General features: G+C 44.8%; 1 protein-coding gene across 1 annotated transcript in view; it reads left to right on the top strand.

The window, feature by feature from the left end:
* Map3k5 (mitogen-activated protein kinase kinase kinase 5) overlaps positions 1–26,723 on the top strand; it is a 211,882-nt gene that overhangs the window by 51,572 nt on the left and 133,587 nt on the right. Inside the window, exon 2 of the mRNA XM_059272686.1 lies at positions 18,753–18,892. Within this exon, the coding sequence (XP_059128669.1) occupies positions 18,753–18,892 (140 nt within the window). The remainder of the gene's footprint in view (positions 1–18,752; positions 18,893–26,723) is intronic.

Below are 26,723 nucleotides of genomic sequence, written 5' to 3'. Positions count from 1 at the left end.
TTACAGAACCATTAGGAGAAGGTGTGTTAATCTGACTAGGTGTTGAGAGGAACTGGGACAGAAGGGAAGGAGCAGTACCTCCTGGCACCTGGATGAAGCCCGGTGAGAAGCTTCTGTTGCGGATACTGTTGGAATCCTCCAGCATCCTGGCACTCCTGGTGATCATTCACACCTCTGAGATCCTGCGGGGCTTATGAGAACAGGGGATGAAGTCAAGCGGGGGATCCTCCAACTGGCCCAGCCTCTCTGCCAGATAGGCAGTGTGCATCCAGGTTTCGTTTGTTTACCTCCTGTCATGTGCGCTAGACAAGTACCTTGTTACTGAGCTATACCCCAGCCCCAGACATTTTATACACGCATACATACATACATACATACATACATACATACATACACACATACATAATTACACACACACACACACACACATACACATATACATACGGTTTTGGTTTTTTAAGACAGGGAGGGTTTCTCTGTGTAGTCCTGGCTATCCTGGAACTTGCTCTGTAGACCAAGCTGGCCCCGAACTCACAGAGGTCCACCTGCCTCTGCCTCCTGAGTGCTGGGATTAAAAGTATGCTCACCACTGCCCGAGTAGAAATTATAATCTTATGGATAGACAAAGAATACATGTATTGTGTGTAGCTAGACACCACCTTTCCTTTTTAGCATGCATGCATTTAATTACCATGTTACATATTTATTCTCTGAAAGATAAGACTTACTACCACAGTACCTTGTGACACTTAGAACGATTTCTTTTTTTTTTTCATTTTATTTTATGTGTAATGAGTGTTTTACTTACATGTGTGTCTGTGAAGCACGTTGTATGCAGCATCCTTGGAGACCCAGAGAGGGTGTTGGACTGCAGTTACAGATAATTGTGAGCTGCCATGTGGGTGCTGGTAATTGAACTGGGTCCTCTGAAGAGCAGCCAATGCTGTTGATCACTGAACCATCTCTCCAGCCCCATTCAAATAATTGTTTTCTGATGTCGTGAGATGTTCTGCCCATTTTTAAAGCTTTGTCTCACAAAGCTGATGACTTCATTGTTTTAGCAGAATCCAAATAAGATCTGCATTGTAATTGACACCGTCCCTTCAATCTTTATTTTGCCGTTTCTTTCTCCTCTCCCCCATAACTACAAAAAATAAAATAAAAAGTAAAACCAGATCATTTTTTCCCATATGTTTTTCTAGAGTCTGAATTGTGGCTATTGGATCGCTATGATATGTAAACAGAACACACATAAATGAGAGTGAGAAAATTTTCCTTCACCAAAGATCGGAAAATATTTAAATCAAAACAGTCAACCGTGATGGAATGGCTACAGCTATTTTGCTGGAGAACACAGGCAGGGGATGTGAACGTTCTCTCTGGCTGCTCTCCGCTGGCTCTGTGAAGAAGTTGTGAATGTCTAGAATGATAGAAAAGAGCATGTGCTCAAGATGTCCATCCATGAGAAACAGATCTCCTTCCCAGATGATTGCTGGAAGTTTATGCAACCGAGGCAGCTGTCAATCACCTAGGGCTAATACTTGGTTTGTGTGGGGAGTGGGGGTACCTGTGTAAGATTCTTACAGTTACACAGTTCTCTGTGTGCTGGAGACCTCACTGAAGCATGGCTGAAGATGGTCTTGGGTGATTTAATTAAAATTGTAAGAGAAAGGCAAGACACAAACAACCTACACTTCAGCTACAATCAGAAGCACATCGAACTCTTAAAATAGCCTGCTTAGATTTTTCAGTATCTTAAGGAAGATTAATTACTTAGGGCTGCAGTATACTGCATGAAATGAGTTTACAGAGAGCTGGATTTGTGATGATGATTCAAGCCCAGAATACCTTCAGGAGGGTGTAAGAATTCTGAGGAGCAAACAGCGGTTTGCAGAAGCCCCATTACCCTATTTCTACTCTGATGTAGAGGGCATTCCCTGCCTTATAGTGGATTTTAGGATTTTCACTATCTTCCCACCCCCACCTTGAACTCATGGCCATGGCCTGCCTCTGTCTTGAGTACTAGGATTACAGGCAGACACTACCACACCCATCTAATGCTATATATTCCTTCTAAATCATTCCTCAATCTATTGTTACTGTAATATTAAGAAATAAATTCTTAGCCAGATGTAGTGACTCATAACTGTGATATAAACATCTTAGAGGCTTAGGTAGGAGGAAGTTTGAGGCCAGTGTGAAACCATAGTAATAAATAAATAAATAAATAAATAAATAAATAAATAAATAAATAAATGTATGGTTAGGACCCGATTTTAACTTGGAAGAGAATAACATGCCCTCATATGAAACCTAATATTGTAAGCCAGGTGATGGTGGCACACACTTAAATCCAGCACTCAGAGGCGGAGACAGGTGGATTTCTGTGAGTTCGAGGCTAGCCTGGTCTACAGAGCAGGTTCCACAGAGAAAGCCTGTCTTGGGAAACAAACAAACAAACAGAACTAATTTTCTGTTTTTCATGAGCAGCAGTGTATAGGGGACTGTCGTGCGTGTATAGGGGACTGTCGTGCGTGTGACATTTAAAGTATCACTTCGGTACCGGTGCTCGTCAGTAAAGTGCCTGTGAAAGGTGGGCATGGTGGTGTATACTTGTAATCCCAGTAGTGGGGAGGCACTGACAGGAAGTCCTGGGGGTTTACTGGCTAGCCAGCCTGGTTTACTTAGTGACCCCCTAGGTCAGTGAGGGACTCTATCTCCAAAACAAGGACACAATGCCTGAGGAATTATGTCCTACACACACACACACACACACACACACACACACACACACACACACACACGAGCATGCACGCGCATGCACACGCATAATGCACATGAGCGTGCACATGTACAGAAAATATCCCTTCATAAACTATATGGGACACACTAGAAGATGCAATTGTGGCTTATCTAGCTTCTTTGTGAGCTGGTATGAAAGATTCCTTGAAGACCGAATTTGGGTACCATCAATGTTGTGTGCTCAATTTTTTTTTTTTTTTTTTTTTTTTTTTTTTTTTTTTTTTTGCGGCAAGGGAAGGATTCTTCCCTTAATGTCAAACCCAGCTCCATCCACCTATAACTACGAATAATTATTTGTGAAGCTGGACTTTATATGCCGGTGATCAGGCTTTGTTCTCTGGTTGTTAAGCTCTGTGAGACTGATCAGTCTGTAGCTTCTCTAAGTCATGCTCCTGTACCCAGCTTCCTTGTAAGCACATGAGAGTCAGGAAAAAATAGGGTTTGGAGGTCCCCAAGGCACTGGGTTCACACTTGTTCTGTTGCCGTGGGACCATTGCCACTCTCAAAAGTGACAGGAACACTGATAAATTCCTCTTGAGTGCAAATGAAATGCGTGGAAGCTCAGGCGGCCACCATTGGCCATATTTCCAGTCATGCCCTCAGGGTCCAGGTAGGTCCAGCCGTTCCTGGTTGGGGCTTTCTCTCTGTGGAAGGACCTCGCTCTCTGTCCAGGAAGAAATCACCAGTTGAAGTGAAAGACCTCAATATCCTTCCTTCCACTGTGTCATTTTCTTGTCTTTGCCGTGTCATACTTCTCTTCCTGCCCTCTCTGCCACAGAAGCCACGCCCTCGGTCTCTTCTGAGAACACAGATTAGCCATCAACATTCAGTAGTCTCCTTTGGTGCCTTAATCTTTTGCCGGTGTTCAAATGTACTATTCCAACACTAAAATCCTTCTCCCTTAAGACAGATCTTCATTCTCTTACTAAACATCCTTACTCAAGATCTTGGCAAATAATCCTTTGGAGATGCATCTGTCCTCATCACCTCTGTCATTTCATCCAACACCCTGAATTCTGTTGTGTTCACCTTCTTCATCATGTGACGTCTCTCTAATGCTTGTGGCAACTGAATTTCTTCCTCAGCTGCCCTATCATCTGCAGAAAAATTCTAGACCCTCTTGGGCTAACTTATTTGGTGGTGGGGGGAGGTCTTTGCAGTTGTGAGCATGTTAAGGCTTATGAGATAAGATCATCTTGGATTATCTGAGTGGATCCTAAATGCCACCCTAAATATCCTGATAGGAGATGCAGAGGGTAGTTTTGACATTGCATGCACACACAACCCAAGCCTTGGCCCTCTGACACTTTCATTTTGGACTTTTGACCTGCAAAATACAGTAGAAGTTTCTGTTGTTTCATGGCAATCAAGTTTTTGGTAAATTGTTACAGTGACCAAGGAAACTCATATAGTTGTCTTTTAGCATTCTGGGTAAAACGATTAGCCAGAGATGAGTTGTTTTTTGCCGAGTGAACATGCCCAAGGAACCAGCACCAGGTGGAGAGCAGAACCTCCCCAGCACGCCCAGCGAAAAGCCTTTCTTGACCTCTTCTCCCATCCCCTTGGTGTTCACTATATGACCTTTCGGGCTGTCACTGCTGTCCGTCACCCACTGTCCTTATGGCGCACCTTTTTTTTTTTTTTTTTTACTTCTGTTGTTGACAGCTTCCGAGCAGGGCTGCTATAAACATTTGTTACGTGTCTTTTGGTGACTATGTGTCTGTGTTTCCACTGGGCGCGTAACAAGGAGGGGAATTCCTGAGTCCCGCTTCACATTTTGTTCGGTGCTGACTTGACATCCTCATCTACACCCACTGCTTCTCTTACCACCTGTCATGGAGATACGTAAATCTTTCCCTCTGATTCTGATCTTTCTGCTGAGATTCAGGGGTAGCTGTCAGCATGTGTGCGTGTGTATAATGTCTAACAATACATATAGACACACTGTGTGCGTGTATATATAACGTCTAGCAGTACATATATGTACATACACAGGTCTGACATTTAGTGTGAGTTCATCTAAACTCAGTTCCAGGAAAAAAAAAAGTTTCTGCTTTGTGTCCCTTTCTGTGTTCATGACAAATTATCATCTTTAATTATTTGGGTTCCAATCATCATCTTTCATTTTTCTTTGCCTGTATTCACCCAAACCCTAAAGTCTACCCCCCCATATTGTTTCTACCTTATTTAAGGGGCACATTTTCTTCTGGATGATTCGTAAACGACTTCTCATCTTTTCTTTCTTTCTTTTTTTTTTTTTTTCTTCAGTCTGTCATCCACCCACAGACTGTAGGTTTATGCTCTCAAGTACAGCTTTGATCCTGCACACTTCTAATTAAAACTCATGGGCATGGGTAGATTATAGAATCAAGGCAAACTTCTTTATGTTGGCTTTCTATTTATCTTTCCATAAACTTGACTTCAAGATCATTTCTAGGAGAAAGACTCATATAAGTCTTCATTATCAGATACTGACTTATTCACATTGTCTTCATTTTTTTTTTTTTTTTTGGTTTTTTGGTTTTTTGGTTTTTTGAGACAGGGTTTCTCTGTGTGGCTTTGGAGCCTTTCCTGGAACTCACTCTGTAGCCCAGGCTGGCTTCCAATTTACGAGATCCGCCTGCCTCTGCCTTCTGAATGCTGGGATTAAAGGCATGTGGACCACTGCCCAGCTCATAAATGTTTTTTTTTGTTTTTTTTGTTTTTTAGATTTATTTATTTATTATGTATACAGTATTCTGCCTGCATGTGTCCCTGCAGGCCAGAAGAGGGCACCAGATCTCATTACAAGTGGTTGTGAGCCACCATGTGGTTGCTGGGAATTGAACTCAGGACCTTTGGAAGAGCAGTCGATGCTCTTAACCACTGAGCCATCTCTCCAGCCCTCTCATAAATGTTTTTGTGCTAAATTGACCGAAGGGCCTCCTCTGAGCATTTCTTGCAATGGCTGCATATGATTATCATTCATAGACTCTTTACTGTCTTTAGCACCCAGAAAATCCTAATAGTTTTGTACAGTTGTTGTTGTATACATGTGTGCATGTTTCTATGTGTGTGTACATGTGTGTCTGTGTTTGTGGTTGCCAGACAGTAGCATCAGGCGTCTCCCTCACCGATACCCACCTTGGTTTTCGAGACAGCCTTTCACTGACCCTGGAGCTCTCTGATTTAGACAGCATGGCTGCCCAGTGAGCCCCAGGAATCCTCCTGTCTCTGCCTGCCCAGAGCTGGGATTCCAGGTGTGTGCTGCCATATCTGGATTTTTTATGGGAGTCCTGGGGACAGGAGTCAGGCTGTCACGCTTGCGGGCAAGTTCTTTATAGCTAAGCTACCTCTCCACCTTTGTAAAGGCCACCTCTGGAGGTGCCAGCCACCCCTCTGAGCATCTCTCCCAGGCCTCACTTCTCAGGTAAGAACCCATAGCAACAACAAATGACCTGAGTCTAGTAATGACACATTATTAACTAAGCAAATTAGGAGTCGACTGGGTTGGGAAGATTCCATTTTCATTCCTTTAGCAATATAGCAATGATTCGTGGGTGTGGGTGGCTGGAGAGATGGCTCACCAGGTAAGAGCACTTGTTCTTGCAGAGGATCCGGGTTCAGTTCCCAGCACCCTCATGGCAGTGTATAATCATCTTTAACTCCTCCTTCAAGGGATCCAGCACCATGTTCTGTCCTCTGTTGGCACCAGGCGCACACACAGAGAATGTGCATAAATGCAAGCAAAACATACACATAAAATAAAAATAATAAATCTTAAAAAAAAAAAAAAGATTCATTGATGGAGATACACTTCCATGGTAGTGTTTGATTAGTATGCCTCAGGTTCTGGGTTCAGTCCCCAGGAGAGAGAGAGAGAGAGACAGAGAGAGAGAGAGAGAGAGAGAGAGAGAGAGAGAGAGAGAGAGAGAATGAGAGAGAATGAGAGATGAGAGAGAGAGAGAGAATGAGAGGGCGAGAAAATGAGAGAGGATGTTGAATGTGTGACTCACTATGCATGTTAGAGTTTGGTGATGAGGTGAATGTAGATGAACATACCATTGATAGAATGTGCATCATTATACATGGTAGAGTTGACCCAGTGATGTCTAAAGGACTGAAGCCCTGATGCCACAGCTGCGTGGGTAGTGACTGTAGGAGGGATCGATACTTTCACAGGACAGTGGTAGATTCTTCTTTTTTCCATCTTGGGAATTCTAACAGAAATTCCAGCATTCTCAATGTGCAGCGGGAGTTTTGTAGTTTTCCAGTACTGTATGCTTGTTACTTTCAAAAGGTGACTTACCGAGTCTTCAGAACACTCCTGGGACACTGCTTGCAGATCCTAAGTGACATTTGACATTTCAGAAATTTCCATAAAATGGTTTGGTTGTAGTTTGCATCAAGTTATTCATAAAATGGGAAAATTCTGTAACATGAATCTTAAAAGGTCTTACAATAAAAAAAAAAACCCAGAGCCAGATATCGGGATGAAAACTGAAAGATCAGAGAAGCGGAACAAGCCAGTTACAAGTTCTTACCTCTAGGAAATGCTCAGTCTAAAGAGAGTGAGTTCCGGTTTCCTTACGTCTTATATACCTTTCTCTGCCCTGACATCACTTCCTGGGATTAAGGGCGTGTGTGTGCTTCCAAAGCAAAGGCATGAGATCTCAAGTGCTGGAATTAGAGGTGTGTGCCACCACTGCCTGGCTCTGTTTCTCTCATGTAGCCCAGTGTAGCCTTGAACTCACAGAGATCCAGACGGATCTCTGCCTCCCGAGTGACAGGATTAAGCATGTGTACCACCACTGTCTGGCCTCTGTGTCTAATCCAGTGGCTGGCTCTGTCTTCTGATCCCCATGCAAGTTTATTAGGGTACACAATATATCACCACAAAAACCAGTGGAATGCAAGTGATATTCTGTCAAGAGTCAAAGAAAGGATAGTATCTGTGGGATGACATGCTCTTTAGGAGCTCTTTCTTGCTCCATCCTTTGGGAAGGCTTGGTCTCCTGTCCTGTTTTTCTGTATCTCTCTCTGACCATGCCTCTGGTATCTTCCTTTTCATTGGCATCTCCTCCACTACGTTTCACGGGCTGAGAATGCTGTTTTGTCCACACTTTGTGGCACACCATTCTCCAGTTCTCCAGGCAGACAATGCCCTGTTCAGAGCCGTGTGCTTCACCTATCCACATGGCACGGAGTGCTCCAACCTCTGAGTGCCCCTGTTTATTTTTCCACAGTGCCAGCTGCCTGCAACTTTTATCAGCCCTTGCCAATGTGTGTTTCTAACCCCTTGCAAAGGAGGCAAAACTATGTTTCCCTTTTAACTTTCATAATACATCACAGATAACAGAGTCGTGTGTGTATAATAGGTATTCAGGATGCTTGTCAAATTAAGTTGAGTTAATGCGTTGCCTTGGGAATTAACCCATGGTGGTTGGATAGGGAGGTTCTGTGTGACAACTTGGAAATGCTATTGTTGATTGTGGCATCTGGGGGGCAGCTCCCTATAGACTGTGTCGTACTAGCCGCATTGGCCCTTGGACTCTTGCTTTGTCATGAGTGACCTGATATTTAAAAAAAAAAAAAAAATCTATTGAGTAGATAAAAAGTAACGAGAGGTTAATGTTTTTTTTTGTTTTTTTTTGTTTCGGCTCTGGGTTTTAGAAGCAGCAGTGACTCATGTGAGATATTTAACTAACAGATACTGTGTTATGAAAGGAAAAATTCAATGAAAGGAGAGAAAAGCAAACTTCCTATGTTCTGAATCATGTTATTTGATGATCAAAGTGCAAAATTGGGCTCCACAGATTTGTTATTGCCCTGAACTTCATTATGCTTTAATAATCTACCACTGAACCTAATTTTATGCTCCATTTAACATTAACCCAGTTGGGACAAGTACAAAGAAACAAAGTATACTGTAAGTAAAAATCTTGGAGATGTTTTTTGTCTAAACTCAGAATGACTGGCCTTGTCTCGGGTTATTTAACATGGCAACTTTACTTGCGGTATTACCACAGAACTCAACTGGGCGGTAGTTCAAAGCACTTGCTCGGGCTGAACACGGTGGCACACGCCTTTAATTCCAGAACTCAGGAAGCAGAGGCAGGCTGATCTTTGTGGGTTCAAGTCCAGTCTGGTCTCTATAGCAAGCTCCAGGCCAGCCAGGGCTACACAGTGAGACTCTAGCTCAGAGAGAGGGGGGGGGGGAAGGAGGGAGAGCAGAGGAAAAAGAGGGGGAAGGGAGGGCAGGAGGGAGAGAGAGGTTGCATTTGCTCACGAATCACGTGAGAGGAGGAGCATGCCTTGGTCCTCTAGTCTGCTTTTTCATCTCAGGTGTGTTCTAAGGTCATGAACTTCCATCTCCTGCAGGTGCAAGATGTCACTCAGGGAAGACCTACAAGTGTGGACTCGGGAGCCAGACTCATGGATCTGAATCCTGGTGCTTCCGCCTTTTAGTCAGTCTATGCAGAGAGAATCTCTGTTTCAAGTGCCCCCAAACACTAATATTAATTACTGCCAAGGTCCGTTCTCAAGGTGAATTGAGTTCAGATTTGAAAGCATCCTGTGCTTGACACATACCAAGTACGAAATGTGTGTTGGTGATACACAGTGATGAATGGCCCCTCCTGTACGTGTGCTTTGGGAAGTGCGGACTGTCTGTCACCTTTGTTCATTGTGATATCCTCCTTCAGATTGCTGTCCTCAGGTCACTTCCCAAGTGACTTCAGGTCACTTCTCAAGGAAGATGGTTTCCACCTGTTTGTAGCCTCCTGGTGAGAAGTTACCCATCAGAGCCAGAAGGTTGTCTTAAAGGTATTTTTCAAGTTACATAATGAAATATGGCTTCTGAGAAGGTGCTATGTTGCTGGAAACTCTAGCTAAGGAAAAAGCAAACAAAAGATGTGAAGGGCATTGATGTTGGGCAGGAGGAAGCAAAAAACTTGTCATTTACAGATGACACAATTGCGTAGAAAACCCAAAGAATATACCAACAAAGAAGTCAATGTGCATACTTCAGTTTCATTATGTGGAGTTGCATATGAACAATGAACTATTAGAAATTTCAAAATGTGTATCATTTACGATAGCACCAAAATTTGAAATATATTAATTTGACAATTAATATAGGATTGGTATATTGGTGTATATACATATAGGTGTGTAGGATTGATATATTGAAAATTATAAAATACTAATTAAATAAATAGATATCCCATATTCAGATTCAGAGACTTACCATATCAAGACACGGTCCCAAGCAAATCTCAGGAGGATGGTCTTTATACTGTCAATATACAGTCATTCATTACCAGCCTAGTCTAAAACTTATACAGGAAAGCGGATAGAACAGTTACTGAGTGTTGGCTCCAGAATTAACCATGTCTGTATGGCCGGGGTGTAGCATTAAATCCTTTCATGTACATATCCAACAGTTTCACTTGGCAAGCTTGAGGTAAGTCTGTGCAAATATTAAACCTCATGTCCCTGGCTGGGGAGCCCTAAGAAGGGTGTTGAGTTTTGCTTTTTGGTCTGAGATGGAATTTCCTGAAATCATCCAGATGCTGTGACCTCAGCGAGGCTCTCTACTTTACAAAAACCTATATCCTGCCACCATGGAACTTGTCTCTGTGGCTTCAAGTTGGCAAGTGGGGAGTTTTATAGATCCCATCTAGCATTGCCACAGGTCAGTGGTTTCTACACAGGACTGTCATAGACATTCCAGCAATAGAGCACGTTCTCAGAAGCCATATTTCATTATGTAACCAGGTTGAGGGTCTGGCAATAAGGTAGCAGAATTTAAAATTTGGTAAGGTTTTATAGTAAGGTCTGAAGTATGAAAGAAAAAAAAGCCTGATGAAATATGAAACCCAATGAAGGCCTTCCTGTCGAGAGTGTCAAGGTCCGGGTAAGGTTTGTGAATTGACTAAAGTTGGTTACTTGAACGATTGTTTTTGTAGAGGGCTAGGAAGGGCATCAGGTTTCCAGTTGAACCATGTCAGGCTGAGAATCCTGGTTGAGGCTGGTCAAATTTTAGTTTTTAATATTATTGATTATTTTGGGGTTATATATTCCTGTTCTGTGTTTACCATAGAGGGAGCCAAAAGTTGAACTTTGATTTTGTCATAGACTATGAGGCTCCTTAGGAGTTCTTTTAGGGACTTTGGAGGAACCCTTCACTCCTTTGGTTTTCTTCTAGCAGTTGTCTCTATACTGGGGGGAGGGAGGGTTAGGTCTTGCTGACCACAGGAATCACTGCGAGCATCTTTCTCTGTAATGAGGCTCTTCTTTGTGGAGCATATCTTCATCAGAGTCCCGCCTCTAGGTCTCCATGACCTCTCTCTGATCAAGAGGTCTCTCTGGTCTTATAGAAGTGTCTCATTAGCCCTTGGTCCCCTGAGACCCAGCTGATAACAGGGCAAGAGACAAAGTATTGCGCTCATTTTAGCCTTTTTATCCTCATTAGTTTTGGCCTTAAGCATGGCTGGACTCTAGAAAGGTCAGTTATACCCATCTTGGAGGATGCATAGTAGGTTCAAATATAGTTGTATGACAGCTTTTAAAAGAAAATTTGACTTTAAGACTCTGTTTTGGAAGATGTTAAAGGGTTCAGACACTCTGTAGAAGCTGTAAATTATTATTGTGATAAAATATAAAAATCTCTTCTCATTCAAAATAATTTTTTAACCAGAAAAAAAATGTTTCATGCCTATAGCTTTTTATATTATTTTCTCAGACTTGCTAATTCCTTTATACAGAATCCTTGGTGTAATTTGGATATTTTTTTAAATCCTAAAAGCCCAGGTGTAGGATACTCCTGGTCACTCTTTTTTTCAAAACGTATTTATTATTAACACTTAAGTTGTTATTTATTTGGTCATACTTCTCTAATGTTTCATTTAAATTATTTGGTGTCAGTGTCCACATAGGCTCAGTAAAATCTCTGTTTTTAAAACTTCAAATAAGTAATTTGTTAGATTTGTTTAAGTCATATGAATTAAAAAGACTTTAGGCTAAGCTTGTGTGTATATCTGTTTATTTATACAGCATTTGGGGAACTTTTTATATGCACATATCACATAACAAATACCTATAGGTGGCACACAGAAACTTAACATAAAAACAAAAATATCAACTCATAGACCCAAGCTAACAACTGGGATCAACAGTGTTATGTTGACCCAGAGGGTTAAATGAGATTAACTATTAGGAATGCTCTAACTAGAAACTCAAAGAACATAAAACATATTTGCATTTAATCGAAGTATACTCTTAGTAGAAGCAAGGTAGAGAATTTGTATCTCAACAACACAATCATACCTAGGCCAGGTGGTGGTGGTGCACGCCCTTAATCCCAGCACTCGGGAGGCAAAGCCAGGCGGATCTCTGTGAGTTCGAGGCCAGCCTGGGCTACCAAGTGAGTTCCAGGAAAAGGCGCGCTGTCTCGAAAAACCAAAAAAAAAAAAAACAAAAAACAAAAAAACACAATCATACCTAAACACTGAGAAAGTCTAGCCAGGGTAGATCAAGGCTTCCTATGAAGACTTAGTTTAAAGAACTAAACTGGTTACCAGGAAATGATTGGGCAGGCAGAGCTCTAGAATTGAGGCTTGTTTGTAGGATGAGGAACTGCTTGATGATCTAGACCTTCATCACACTTCGACTAAGTTTTTGATAATGCATCCCAGGGTGAGTCAAAGGGGATAAAAGGCAGGGGACCCCTTGTGGGTCCTCCTTGAGATGCAGTGTTTGCCCCAACGGTGTCTGTGGCAGGCAACGCGGGTTCCCTATTGTCTGGAGTGGAACTCAGCACGCAGCCTTCTTTCTGGGAGTCCCCAGAGGAAGAAGGAGCCTTCCATCCTGTGGAGGTGAAACCTCATTTGACTCCAGAGGTCCGGCTGTCTGGTTGGTTGGTCATGTCTCATGAACCGTGAAAGGTACAACACTGGAACTGGCTGCGAGGAAGTCATGCAAGAGAGGACTCGCTGACCTGGAGAGAGCCCAGGTACCCATTGGTCCCTCGGATCAGGAAGTCAGGCAAGCAGAGGACAAGAGCAGATAGCAAACACCATCCGCCACATGCTCTACCCCCTCCAGCTGTGAAGAGCGTGGCACGGTTCAGACAGGGAGTGAGGGGAGGGGCAGGAGGAAGGAAGTCCTCAAGGCACGTGCAGATTTCGCCCTGGATGAGCTGAGGCTGTCACAGTGCCACATGCAGAGAATGAGGGAGGCTCCCGTTAACCTGTGGACTGTATTGGGCATTCCTCCCTTTTCTAGTACCTTCAGGCCTTGCGGAAAAGTAGTCTTGGCCAGGGTCTTGCAAGAAAACGAGAGAAGTAAGGCTTTCCTTACAGAAGGGAGTGAGAACGTGTTATCTTGTGACGTGGTGACAGTAGTCCATTGTCACCGCTCCAAGGCATTTGGATGTCACTGCAGCGCCGTCCCAGCCAGAGATCTTCAGTCGCTGCTGCTCAGCCGACTGCTACAAGAGAAAGAGTGAAGAGAGGTCAAGGGAGGCAAAGAGAGAGTTCTCTGTCAGGCCCCCCAAAACGTTCTGGGGATGAGAAGCTCAAAGCATGGTGGTAGAAGTATGTATCAGACCAGAATTGAGAATCCAGAGTGCTGGGATTAAAGGCGTGCGCCACCACCGCCCGGCGAGACTGAAGTTTTAATAAATAATTATGGAGCTGGTGGGATTGCTCAGTGGGTAGTGTCACACAGGTGTAAGGACCCGAGTTTCGATCCCCCAGAACCTGTGTCAAGCCAGACGTGGTAAAGGAATACAAATCCGTGATCCCAGCCTTCCCACAGTGAGATGGGAGTAGACGCTCACAGGCCAGCCTGCCAGGTATAGGCAGCGCCGGACAAGAGATCATCTCTCAAGCAAGGTGGAAAGTGAGGACCAACATCAGCTTTATTCCCTGAGCTCTGCATGTGCAGTGGCAGGTGCAGTGCAGGCCTCCATGTATGCACTTGAGCGTGCACACACACACACACACACATACACACACACACACACACACACACACACACACACACACACACATACTCTAAAAAAAAATACATAGTGAGAGAGACAGAAACCAGAAGTGAATTCTCAAAGAGGAAGAGAGAGAGACTTTTTCTCCTGGGAGGGAATAGAGGGAATTTAGCACTTAGAAAAACATAGTGCTTTAGTTACCGTTCTGTGGCTGTAATGAAACACCATGACTGAGGTGCTTTGGATAAGAATGGTCTCCCATAGGCTCATATATTTGAATGTTTAGTCACCAGGGAGTGGAACTATTTGAAAGGATTAGAAGAATTAGGAGATGTGGTTTTCTTGGAGTAGATATAGCCTTGTTGGAGAAGTGTGTTACTGGGGGTGAGCTTAGACGGGGTTTTTTTGTTGTTGTTGTTGTTTTGTTTTATTTCGTTTCTTTTTTTGGTTTTTCGAAACAGGGTTTCTTTGTGTAGCTTTGAGCCTTTCCTGGAACTCACTCTGTAGACCAGGCTGGCCCCGAACTCACAGAGATCTGCCTGGCTCTGCCTCCCGAGTTCTGGGATTAAAGGCGTGTGCCACCACCTCCTGGCTAGCTTTAAAGTTTTAAAAGCCCACACCAGGCCCAGACTCTCTCTCTCTGCCTGCAGATCAAGATGTAAAGCTCGTGACTACTGCTCCAGCACTTGCCTACATGCCTACAAGCACCCTGCCATGATGACATTGGTCTAAACCTCTGAAACTGTGAGCAAGCCCCAACCTCCACCCCATTAAATGATTTCCTTTTAAGAGTTGCTTTTGTCATGGTGTCTCTTCACAGCAATAGAACACTGACTAAGACAATGTTCAACTTGTAAAAGGAAGCATTTAATGGGGGGCTTGTTTGTAGTTTCAGAGGATTAGTCCTTGACTGTCATGGTGCGAAGTGTGGCAGCAGGCATGGAACTGGAGTAGTAGCTGAGCGCTTACATCCTGATCCACAAGCAGCAGTCGAGAAAAAAAAGAGAGACTGGGCCTGGCTTGAGCTTTTGAAACCTCAAAGCCCACCCCCAGTGACACAACTCCTCCAATAAGGCCACACCTCCTAATCCTTCCCAAATAGTTCCAGTAAGTGTGAACCAAGCATTCAAACATATGAGCCCTGTTCTCATCCAGACCACCACAGTTGGTCTTACCTCATGGGCCATTTGTGTGAGGTCAGTATTTAGCGATAAGAGGTGGGGGTGCTTACTATCTTGTTAGGTGGTAATTTCATAACACTGTTTGTCTTTCTTAAGACTGGCTGTTTAGAGTGAGGCACCAGGAGTCATTAGGAGCTCAGCGTTGATGTTTGCATGAAGCGTTAGAAGTTACTGGGTCAGTCTTCAAGCAGTCAGGGTTGGATTATTGGAGTCTGAGGCAGTTTGTTTGTCGTTTGTGACCTGTTTGCCTCCCAAATATAGTTACTTTGGCAAAAAAGTTTGGCATTTTCCTACTAAGTTAACACATATAGTTACCATATGGCCCAGATTTCTGGGTGTTTGTCCAAGACAAATAACACATCTTCTGTAGAAAGCCTTGTATTACAAGAATAGCAGCTTTGTTCAAAGTTTTTCCACCTGGAGACAATCCAAATGTCCTTTAACCAGTGAATAAGACATCTATGGATGAATCTCAGATGCATCTTTTGAGGTGAAGGGAGTCAAACCCAGAATGGTTTGTACAAACTGTATGATTCATTCTGATGATGTTCTGGAAAAGGCAAAATTATAGGAACAACAATCACATGGCGGTCACCAAGGGATGGCATTGGCTTGGAGCATTAACTGCAAAAGAACCTGAGAGGAGACGCTGGAGGGAAGGGAATATTCTGTATCCTACAGAATAAAAAACAAGTCACCCATCTGAATTTAAAAGAGGAAAAAGCGAAGCTTCTTCTGAGTTACTATATTGCATTACTGGGTTTTTAAATCAGATCAATAAGTACTTCTTAACGTCTTGGAGAACATCTTGAGCTGGATCTCTTCCTTCTTCAATATTCAGAGCTAATGAATAGACCCCCATTTTACTGACATCATTGATCTTTAATGTCTAGTTCCTCCGTCTGTCGGCAAACCTTTTACATTGTTTTCATTTTCTCGTCAAATCCCAGAGTCTCTCCCTGGAAGCCTCCTGCCCCTTCTATTACTTTAACTTAATTGGCCTTTTTTTTTCTTCTTTCAAATATCTTATTTCTCATCATCCACTATCCTGCCTGGCCCCACCGTAGGCTCCTGACTGTTGAGTGCTGGTACCTGTGGGAGGCGGGAGCCATGTTGGAGGCGGGAGGAAGATGGCTGCATGAATGGAATTTGATGACCAGTCTGTTTCTTGTGTTGGTTTTTGATGTGTGGTTTATATTAAGGGTTGTTAACAGTCCGTGTTAGCTTTGAGGGATGGGGCTTTGGAAGCAACTCTTTTATCAGTAAATCTGGGTCCTTCACCTCTGTTGCATCACTGATGGTGAATTCTAACTGCAGCTCACCAGGTAAGTCAGAGTCTGCATGTTTGAAGTCAAAGTTCTATCCCCAGCACCATAGAAAAGAGAGAGAGAGAGACCTTCTATTTATTTCCTCTCTTACTCTTGCATTCAGTTACATGGGCGATGGAAGGCCCCTTTTATAGTATGGTGGATTTCTAACTTACAAATCAATGTTCCTAAGAAAGATGGTGAGAAGTGACAGGGAGCAGAAAAAGAAAAGCAAAGTAGTCTTGACCATGATTTATAATTAATTGGGAGTGTACTGTGTCAGCTACTTCTTTACTTCCATGAATATACCTAGGGAATATCTGGGCTATCTTTCAATGCCTTAAATTTTGAATTTGCCCTCTTTCTAAGCAGTTTTTCTACTTTATGGTTTTGGGTGGCTCCCCAATATGCTTGAAACAATCAACACATGTGTGTAATAGACAACTTTATTGTTCTGTGGGGACATATATGACCATTTTTAAGTTAAGTTTTTATTAGTATATTTTATTAGCATATAAGATTTTAGGTTTCATTATGGCAATTTTCAAATGAAGTTTATTTTTATTGATTATCTTCCCTGCTTCGTCTCTCCCCTCCCCCTTCCCATGCTGGGACCCCCAGGTCCCCTCCCCCTTCCCCTGCCGGGACCCCCAGGTCCCCTCCCCCTTCCGCTGCCGGGACCCTCAGGTCCCCTCCCCCTTCCCCTGCCGGGACCCCCAGGTCCCCTCCCCCTTCCGCTGCCGGGACCCCCAGGTCCCCTCCCCCTTCCCCTGCCGGGACCCCCAGGTCCCCTCCCCCTTCCCCTGCCGGGACCCCCAGGTCCCCTCCCCCTTCCCCTGCCGGGACCCCCAGGTCCCCTCCCCCTTCCCATGCTGGGACCCCCAGGTCCCCTCCCCCTTCCCCTGCCGGGACCCCCAGGTCCCCTCCCCCTTCCCCTGCCGGGATCCCCAGGTCCCCTCCCCCTCCCCCTTCCGCTGCCGGGACCCCCAGGTCCCCTCCCCCTTCCCCTGCCGGGACCCCCAGGTCCCCTCCCCCTTCCGCTGCCGGGACCCTCAGGTCCCCTCCCCCTTCCCGTATCGGGACCCCCCAGGTCCCCTCCCCCTCCCCCTTCCCCTGCCGGGACCCTCAGGTCCCCTCCCCCTTCCCCTGCCGGGACCCCCAGGTCCCCTCCCCCTTCCCCTGCCGGGACCCCCAGGTCCCCTCCCCCTTCCGCTGCCGGGACCCTCAGGTCCCCTCCCCCTTCCCCTGCCGGGACCCCCAGGTCCCCTCCCCCTCCCCCTTCCGCTGCCGGGACCCCCAGGTCCCCTCCCCCTCCCCCTTCCCCTGCCGGGACCCCCAGGTCCCCCTCCCCCTCCCCCTTCCCCTGCCGGGACCCCCAGGTCCCCCTCCCCCTCCCCCTTCCCCTGCCGGGACCCCCAGGTCCCCCTCCCCCTCCCCCTTCCCCTGCCGGGACCCCCAGGTCCCCTCCCCCTTCCCGTATCGGGACCCCCCAGGTCCCCTCCCCCTTCCCGTATCGGGACCCCCAGGTCCCCTCCCCCTTCCCCTGCCGGGACCCCCAGGTCCCCTCCCCCTTCCCCTGCCGGGACCCCCAGGTCCCCTCCCCCTTCCGCTGCCGGGACCCCCAGGTCCCCTCCCCCTTCCCGTATCGGGACCCCCAGGTCCCCTCCCCCTTCCCGTATCGGGACCCCCAGAACACCTTTATGCTTTCACATCGCGTATGTCCTTCCGCCTTCCTGCTCCCTCCCGCGTTCCCTCTTCTCTCAGCCTCCCAACTCAGACTTAGTTTCATCCCTGTATGCCTCCCCTCCGTGTTGGGTACATCCCATTTAGTTTCTTTTATAAATTTTTATTTATACGCATGAAGGAGTTTAGAGAGTAGTCTCAATTTCATTCCTGTGACACAGTTTCCTAATTCTAGCATCAGGTTGCTGTTGCTTGATCTGAGGTGTGGTTGATTTTGGAATATTTGCATCTGTGATTATGTTGCCCTTCCTAGTCACAATGTTCTATACCTCCAGTTTGTTTTTTTCTTGATGGAAATCGCCACAAACTGACCATATATTAATTAATAATTCATTTTGAAGATAGTTGTGGGCTAATTAATGAATTTATGTTTTAAAAATGATCTCGTTGGTGACTGCGATATTCTGTGGGTCTTTTAGTAGTTTTCTTTTAACTTGTAAGCTTACCTTGTTGTAACCCTGAAATTTAAGCAGAGCCTCGGCTGCTGCTGCTTACCATTGCAGGCTTTCCATGGTTTGCAATACTTGTTTGATTTCCTTCTTGTTTAAAAAAAAAAAAAAGTACAGGTTTGTTAAATTTTTAAAAACCCACTTCCGGTAGGCCTGCATTCAAAATTGAGTGGTAAACAAAGAGGGAAAATCCCCCTCTTTCCTCATTTCCTCCTTTGAGTACTGAGTTATTGAAACCCAAATGTGCTTATTGGGCGTGACACAGGCGTCATCTTTTGGTGACTCTATTTTCTGTTTGCAGATATCGCCGTGGTGGAGATGAGCGATGCTTTCCGGCAGCCATCCTTATTTTACCATCTTGGGGTGAGAGAAAGCTTCAGTATGGCCAACAACATCATCCTCTACTGTGATACTAACTCCGACTCTCTTCAGTCCCTGAAGGTAACACCCTTGTTCACTCAGCATTTAATGTCAACAGCAGCAGTGAGGGATCTCGTTCCTGTCATCTGAAGCATTTTCAGTAGCTTACCTTTGTGAAAAGTTGTTTTTGTTAGGGGGGTAATTGGGCAGGGGTTACTGGAAACCTCGTGAGGTCTCTCTAATTGAATATAAAAGTGTGATCATACATTAGTAGAAAAACTTGGTTGATTTCTGAGTTCCGGGTCAAGTTTCAGCCAGTAAGATTGTGTTAGTAGGAACCCACCAGTAGCAATCCTGGTGGCCTGGGCCCGTAATCCTGGCTCTTAAGATGTCGAAGCAGGAGGATCGTGTGTTGGTTTTATGTGGCGGCGCAATGTTATTCATTAAGCGGCACCGTTACTCTGCGAGAAAAGCCACGAGGCCCAACAAAACCTACTATCAGGGTTTATTAGGGAAGGGGGGACAGAACAGAATGTGCTTAGGCCTATGGAAGATGTGGGTAGGAGGAGTCTGTGACCAGCTTTTATGGATTCTCCTGCACATGCGCATATGGGTTTATGGAGCTATGCCACGCATGCGCATAGATCGCATGAGCACTGTGTGCGCAAATTGCGCAGTCATGCAGCACACAGATTATGTGGGGCCGAAACACCTGGAATGACTAATTGTTTTGTAAGTTCATGCGCGGTCATGTAGCTGGGGGAGTGGCCAGGAATTCCAACATCGTGAGTTCTAGGTCAGCCTGGGCTACATAGAAAGAGATCCTGTCTCAAAATGCCAAGAACAAAACAAGCATCTACGATAACACAACACCCAAATCAGGAAGTCATCGGTCCATACCTTTGATAAAGATCATATGAGATATGCCAAGCTTAGCCAGACCACTGGGGACTTCCCTGTGCCTACCTGGCTCCAACTGAAAGTATGCTTGCTACTTGAAAGTACTTTCCATAGACCTTCTCAGGGCATAATGCCCATAAAACTGGGCATTATTTCAACTAAGGTGGGAGAAGACAACAGAAACTTTGTTTTCTGTAAAATTCAACCTGCTGTGGTATCATTTTCTCCTTTAATAGGCAACTACCCGTATCAAGGCATTTCCTCCATCCAGCATGGTTGACTCTTGCCCACATGAGGTGTGTGGCACACAGCTTTAATCCCAGCACTCAGGAGGCACAGGCAGATGGTTCTGTGTGAGCTCCAGGCCAGCCTGGTCTACATAGTGAGTTCTAGGACAGCCAGGGCTACATAGTGAGAACCTGTCTCAAAAACAACAGAGAAAAACTGATAAAGGGTACTCGCCAAGCAAATGATTGTACGCTGTGCGATTATTTGAAAAGCGTGCTGTAAAACCCCGTGAGCGCTGCTGGTTCCGAGATCACTCATTTCCTTTGTGAAACTTGCAGCAAGCATCATGAAGCCTTTTCTCATTTCCATCTTTCCAAATCAGAGTCAGCCTTGGGAGATGAAGCCTGGAATCCAGAATCTCGTGGCTTGGCAGTTGCTATCAAGGCCTCCAGCTAAAAAAAATCCGTGCAAAAATCTTAGTACAAACTCGCATTTTACCTGCAACGTTGTTTCCTCTGAGCGGCCTACAGAGTTTCATTAAGTAAACACATTTAACTGCCTGCCAGATGCTCATTGTTCTGGACACGAGAGGCAGAAGCCCGGCACAGTCCTAACACACTCACACCCACTTGGCCTAAGTCTGTTTTTCACCGAGAATGATCATTGAGAAGCCTTGGCTTAGTTTTTTTCTGGATTCGATCATTGACTTGATGCTTGCTAGTTGGTACCTGTGTTTTCCTACTTTTGTTGTATTAGCTGTTGGTGAGAGTGGGATGGTTTCATTCATTCTTGGTCTTCATTTGTCTTGGGATCAGACTCTTTCTGGGTTTTACATGGAGATCTTTGGTTCACTGGAGTTGATTTTTGTATTGTATGATTGATAGGAGTCCAGTTTTACTCACTTGTTGAAGCTGTTGTCTTTTCTCCGGTGTATTTTTGATGTCTTTGGCAAATACCACATGGCTATAATTATGTGTATGAAGACCAGAGGACACCCTCAGGGAATTCTCTACCTTAAAAAAAGAAAAATTAAAAAAAAAAAAAGTGTCACTCATTGGCCTACAGCTTGCTAAGCCATCTAGGTTTGCTGTCCAGCAAGCCCCAGGAGTGAGTCTTCTAAGGGCTGAGATTACAATCATGTACTATCACATTTTTTTTTTAATGTGGGATCTGGGACTTGAACTCTGGTCATCACAGTCCAGATTTCTTATTTAGTCTGTTGCTAGCTAGGTAACCCCAGAGTCCAGTTTCAAAGAATGGAAATAAAAGCAATTTCCATAGCCTCCCGATTTTCTAAGTCCTAAAAAGTCCTGTGCTCCCGAGAAAAGCTGCCCCTTGTGCCGGCTACTGCTTAGCTTTATTTCTTTATGTTGTGGTTAGCAATAAGTGTCACTTGGCTGTCCCTACTGTCTCCCACCAGTAAGTAGAGCTGCACTCAACAAAAACAACTATTCAGCTGGTTGGTGGTGGGTAAAACCTTTAATCCCGGAATTTGGGAGGCAGAGGTAGGCGGATCTCTGAGCTCAAGGCCAGCCTGGTCTACAGAGCGAGATCCAGGATAGCCAGGGCTACATGGAGAAACCCTACCTCCAAAAACCAACCAACCAACCAACCAACCAACCAACCAACCAACCAACCAAACAATTTAAAATTAGGTTATCATGGAAGAGGAGAATAAAACAAGGAAGCCTGTCCCTCTATTCACAGGGTAGATGGAATCAGAGTGGTTCCTGCTCTCTCCAGCCTCACTGACATATGTGCCTTAGACACCAAGGAAAAGGCAGCTGAACCTGCTTCATTTTCGTTTGCTCCTCTGTGTTGGGGCAGCAATTTTTTTTACTTCCTTTGTTTCCTTTTAAACTTTCTTTTTATTTATTCTTTGTGTCTTTTGCGTCATACATCTCGATCCCATTCATCCTCCCATTGTGGTGGTATTGTGTTCCCCGAAGTACTATGCACCCTAATAAACTTATCTGGGGTCAGAGACAGAACAACCACAATATTAAACATAAAGGATAGGCAGTGGTAGCACACGCCTTTAATCCCAGCACTTGGGAGGCAGAGCCAGGCAGAAATCCATGTGTTCAAGGATACAGCCAAGCATGGTGACTCACGCCTTTAATCCCAGAAAGCGAGCCTTTAATCCCAGGGAGTGATGGTAGAAGGCAGAAAGATATACAAGGCGTGAGGACCAGGAACAAGAAGCATTTGGTCTGGTTAAGCATTTAGGCTTTTGAGCAGCAATTCAGCTGAGACCCATTCTGGATGAGGACTCAGAGGCCTCCAGTCTGAGGAAACAGGATCAGCTGAGAAGTTGGCCAGGTGAGGTTGGCTGTGGCTTGTTCTGTCTCTGATCTTCCAGTATTCACCCCAATAACTGGCCTCAGGTTTGATTTTATTAATAAGACCATCTAAGATTTCTGCTACATCCCATCCATTCATATCCATCCTCTCCCCTTGCAAACCACCCCCAAATAAAATGAAATAATATTTAAGAGAAGGAAAAAAAAAAGAAAGAAAAATCTCGTTCTGGAAGCTGTAGTGTGACCGTGAGTCACACGGTAAACTCTTTTGTCCATATATCTTTACTTGCAGGTGTTCATTGCAAAGAGTCATTGGTCTGGTGTGAGGCCTCTGGTTTCTGCTTCACTATTGATGCTGGGCCCTTACTGGGCCTCCTCTTGGACATTCTGTTGTTGTTGTCGTCCTGTATCTTCGCCCTGCAGCTTTGGATCTGCAGGACCCCTACATGTGCTCGAGCAGATCCATGTTGGGGTGAGCCAACTCATAGCCCTGGTTCTGGGCCTGGGTAGTTGCAGGGTTGGTCAGCCTGCCAGCTCGCCCCCATCCCCAACACCAGGGTGAGTTCTCCAGCATTGCCGTGGCTAGTTCAACCTATGCAGAGATGAGCAAGGGGCGGGATTGGTTCTCCTGCTTTCATGGCCTCAGGGTCGCCTCACCTACACCATCAGGGCCAGCTCTACTGTGTTGCCCAAGTGAGGTGCAGGGAGGGACCCCTCGCCCAAGTGCTGCTTGCTGCTGGGGAGGGGCAGGGACAGCTCTCTCATTCTTGCTTTTTTTTTTTTTAATTATTTTATTTAAATTTTTTTTTTTTTAATTTTGTTTTACATACCAACCACAGTTCCCTATGGTGGGATGCCTTGCTCAGCTCTCTTATTCTTAAGAACTCAGGGCCAGTTCTCTCAACTGCCACAGGAGGTGAGGAGCTCTGTGTGTGTGTGTGTGTGTGTGTGTGTGTGTGTGTGTCTGTCTGTCTGTCTGTCTGTCCTGCCCACACTATCATATGGCAGATGAGGGGCAGAGCCAGATCTTCCAAGCTCATGTTCTCAGGGCTGGTTCACCCGCACCCCGTCAACAGGGTCAGCACCACTGTGCTTCTCAGGCGAGGTGCAGGGCTCACTCTCCTGAGTGCTGCAGCTGGTAAGGGGAAGGGTCAGCTCCCTCACCTGCCTGCCGCACGGGTGGCAGGGGCAAGAAGGGGAGGGCATCTTTCCCTCGCCCTCACCACCACGTGGCAGGCAAGGGGGGTGTGGCCAGCTACTCTATTCTCACACCCTCAGGGCCGGCTCACCCACTCCTCTGCCAATAAGGTCAGCTCTACTATTCGAGGCAGCAATTTCTATTTGCCAGGAATTCTCAAAAAGAAGTCATAGAAAAAGAAAACCAACTTAAAAATGTAGGCTCCTTGAAAAACTAATGAAAAGAAACTAAAAATTCTTTAAAATCTATGGCTGAATGGCTTGAAAGAATATTTAGAATCTCATCATGTCATTTATTCGTGGTATCATTTATAGTTGTTTATGAAAAATTATTTTCAATAAAAATATAAAGTATATCCTGATCAGTTTCCTCTTCCCCAACTCATCCTCCCCACCCACCCAACTCCATGCCCTTTCTTTCTCTCTTCCTTTAGAAAACAATCAGGCAAACAAAATAAACAAACTAGAAACACACACACACAAAAAAAAACATACACACACACATACACACAAACACACACACAGAACAAGCACACAAAATCAAACCCATAAAAACACAAAATCAGAAACTATAATATACAAGAAAAAGTACAGTGAGCCTAAAAGAAGCCATATGAGACAGAAAGTCTACAAAAATACCATTGAGTTTATTTTTTGCTGTCTAGTGATGGACATGGGGCCTATCCTTAACTAGGTTAATATACCCATGAGAAATAAACTATTTTTAAAACATCTTTTCACTTTAAGAAAGGGAAGTTGACTCTTTCTTTGGGATTGTAACATTTTCACAGTTTTCTTTAAATATCATGAGAACTTCAAGTACCTAGTAGTACTTAGGGACAAGATTCTCTACTGAGATTTATGTTTCCGTGAAAACATGGGATGCTACTAACTATTACCTTCTGATTTATTTCGTGCCTCTAAAATGATCAGGGATAACGTGGTGAGTGGCAGCAGATGTCTGGACTCCACTAACTGGCTGTGATGCTGATGCATGCTCTCAAAAACAAGTTCCTCCCCGTCTTCCCACTGTTGGATAACTGAGACTTCAAAAGAAACAGACAACAGATTACAAGGAGGGGCACACTCGTGCTGATGTGCAAAGCACCCAGGGTCACCGAGTGTAAAGTCAAAGAGGGGCAAGAGTTGAAACTAAGTGTTCTCTTCCTGGGAGAGAGGGAAGGAGATATGTCCAGTTGTAGAGGAGGAGCAAATGTTTTTTTTTTGGTTTTTTTGGTTTTTTTTTTTTTTTCAGAGAGAGAGAGAGAGATGCTTGAGTGTATGCATGTCTTTGTATTGTGCACATGTGTGTAGGTGCTTGCACATAGGTGCAGTGTGCATATGAAAGCCCAAGGTGGAGGGATACCTTGTTCACTGAGGTAGGGTGTCCAAGGTGGAGGGATACCTTGTTCACTGAGGTAGGGTGTCTCAGGGAAACCCAGCGTTGACTAGTATCGTTGGCCTTGCTTGTTAGAGACAGAAATTACAGGTGGGCTGCTGCGCCCTCCTGGCATTTATGTGGGTTTGTGGGGACCTGACCGTAGGCCCTCACACGCGCAAGGCGAGCCCTTTAACCTCTGAGGCACTTCCCCAGCCCTGAGTCGGGTGTTTGTGTCAGTCCAATGACTTCAAGTCATGACATCAGTGACTACCACTGAGCTACATCCCAGGGCATGAGTAAAACCGATTTTAAGGCGAGATAAATAGGCCCAAGAACAGACACTAACCTGGTTCATAGTTCACCTGGGCTCTGAATGTGGCATGTGGTGCCAATTGTAGTCTTTCTGCCTCCTCATTAATCTGCTAGAGGATCTGGCCTTTAAATACATAAGGATATAAGACAGAGAGAGACAGAGAAAGAAAGAAAAGAAAGGAAGGAAGGGAGGGAGAGAGAGAGAGAGAGAGACAGACAGACAGACAGACAGACAGACAGAGAGACAGAGACAAAGACACACACACACATACAGACAGACAGACAGACACAGACACAGACAGACCATGGGCAGGAGGAGGTCAGAAAGAGCTTCTGAGATGCCTTTTACTTTAGAGTGCTCAGCATGGCAGTACCACTCTGGGCTATTGTTCCTCTGAGTCCCAACAACCATCTCTTTCATCACGAGAAATTCTTTTAAGACAAAACTCCTGTGCTCTGTGTCTTTCTTCTCCTTCCCTTCATCCGGGGACATGCCCCACCACATGTGATCTAACGGAAAAAAAAAAAAAAATCAATACTGCTGTGTAGCCCCAGATGGTTGGAAGTTAAAAAAGCTCTGATAGATTCCTGGGGCCTGGATCAGTGGCAGAGGGCTTGCCCCTGCAGCCCTGAACCAAAAGCAAAACTGAAATTCCCCCCCAAAAAAACAAACACAAACAAACAAAAACAACAACAACAACAACAAAAACCACTTGTAGTCCAGACGGCAGGGCTGTGATAAGTGGGACATGAACATACACCTAGCAGCGAGGTATATTGGCACAACTTTTAAAAGAGCAACTTGGCAATGTCTAATAATGTTAAACATACTGACATGGGACAGTTTTGACCCGGGATATGTATTATAGAAAACCTGGCTCCCATGGGTAAGGAAATACCATCAAGAAAGTTTATGTAACATGGTAGGTAATTTCCCTTCTCTTCAGAAGAAATAGTAAATATCTGGTAGGAGAATGACTAAATACCTTTTGGTAGTCATTTAATGGAATATTCTAGAGCACTTAAGGTGGATCAACTAGAGTGTTACACATTTACATAATATACTCCATAGTCATATGGGAAATCATATTATATGTTTATGGCATCCATACCAGCTATACAGAATGTAATGATGTGCATGACAATGCAGTAATACACATTTACATTATGAATGGATAGAAGCGTACTTAGACTAACAAACAACATTCAGAATAATTACCTCTTTGGGGAAGAGGAGAGGAATTAAACTGAGGGGTGAGAAGCCATCAACTACATCTCTAATGTAACATAAGTTTAGGTGGTAGACATGTGAGGGAGAATTTTTATATGCTTGAAACACTTGATAATGAACTGTTCTGAAGGAAATGATCTTATATGTCTTGTTGCTTTCTATGGACGCCATGATAAGTGCATCCATTTGCATCCATTTTGGGCATTTGAACTCCCAAATATTTTTAGTTTCTTTCCCTTCGCGTTCTGGCTGTGACTGGAAGTCTCAGATGCATCTTTTTCTCTCTCTGAATCGAGCATCTGCTCGTCTCCCGTTTGCTCCACTGCAGAGGAAATGCTTTTCCAGACTGGGGTGTGCGTG

Source organism: Peromyscus eremicus, chromosome 8b, assembly GCF_949786415.1.
Source record: "Peromyscus eremicus chromosome 8b, PerEre_H2_v1, whole genome shotgun sequence".
In the NCBI taxonomy this organism is placed as follows: Eukaryota; Metazoa; Chordata; class Mammalia; order Rodentia; family Cricetidae; genus Peromyscus; species Peromyscus eremicus.
This window is presented reverse-complemented; position numbering and strand designations above follow the sequence as displayed.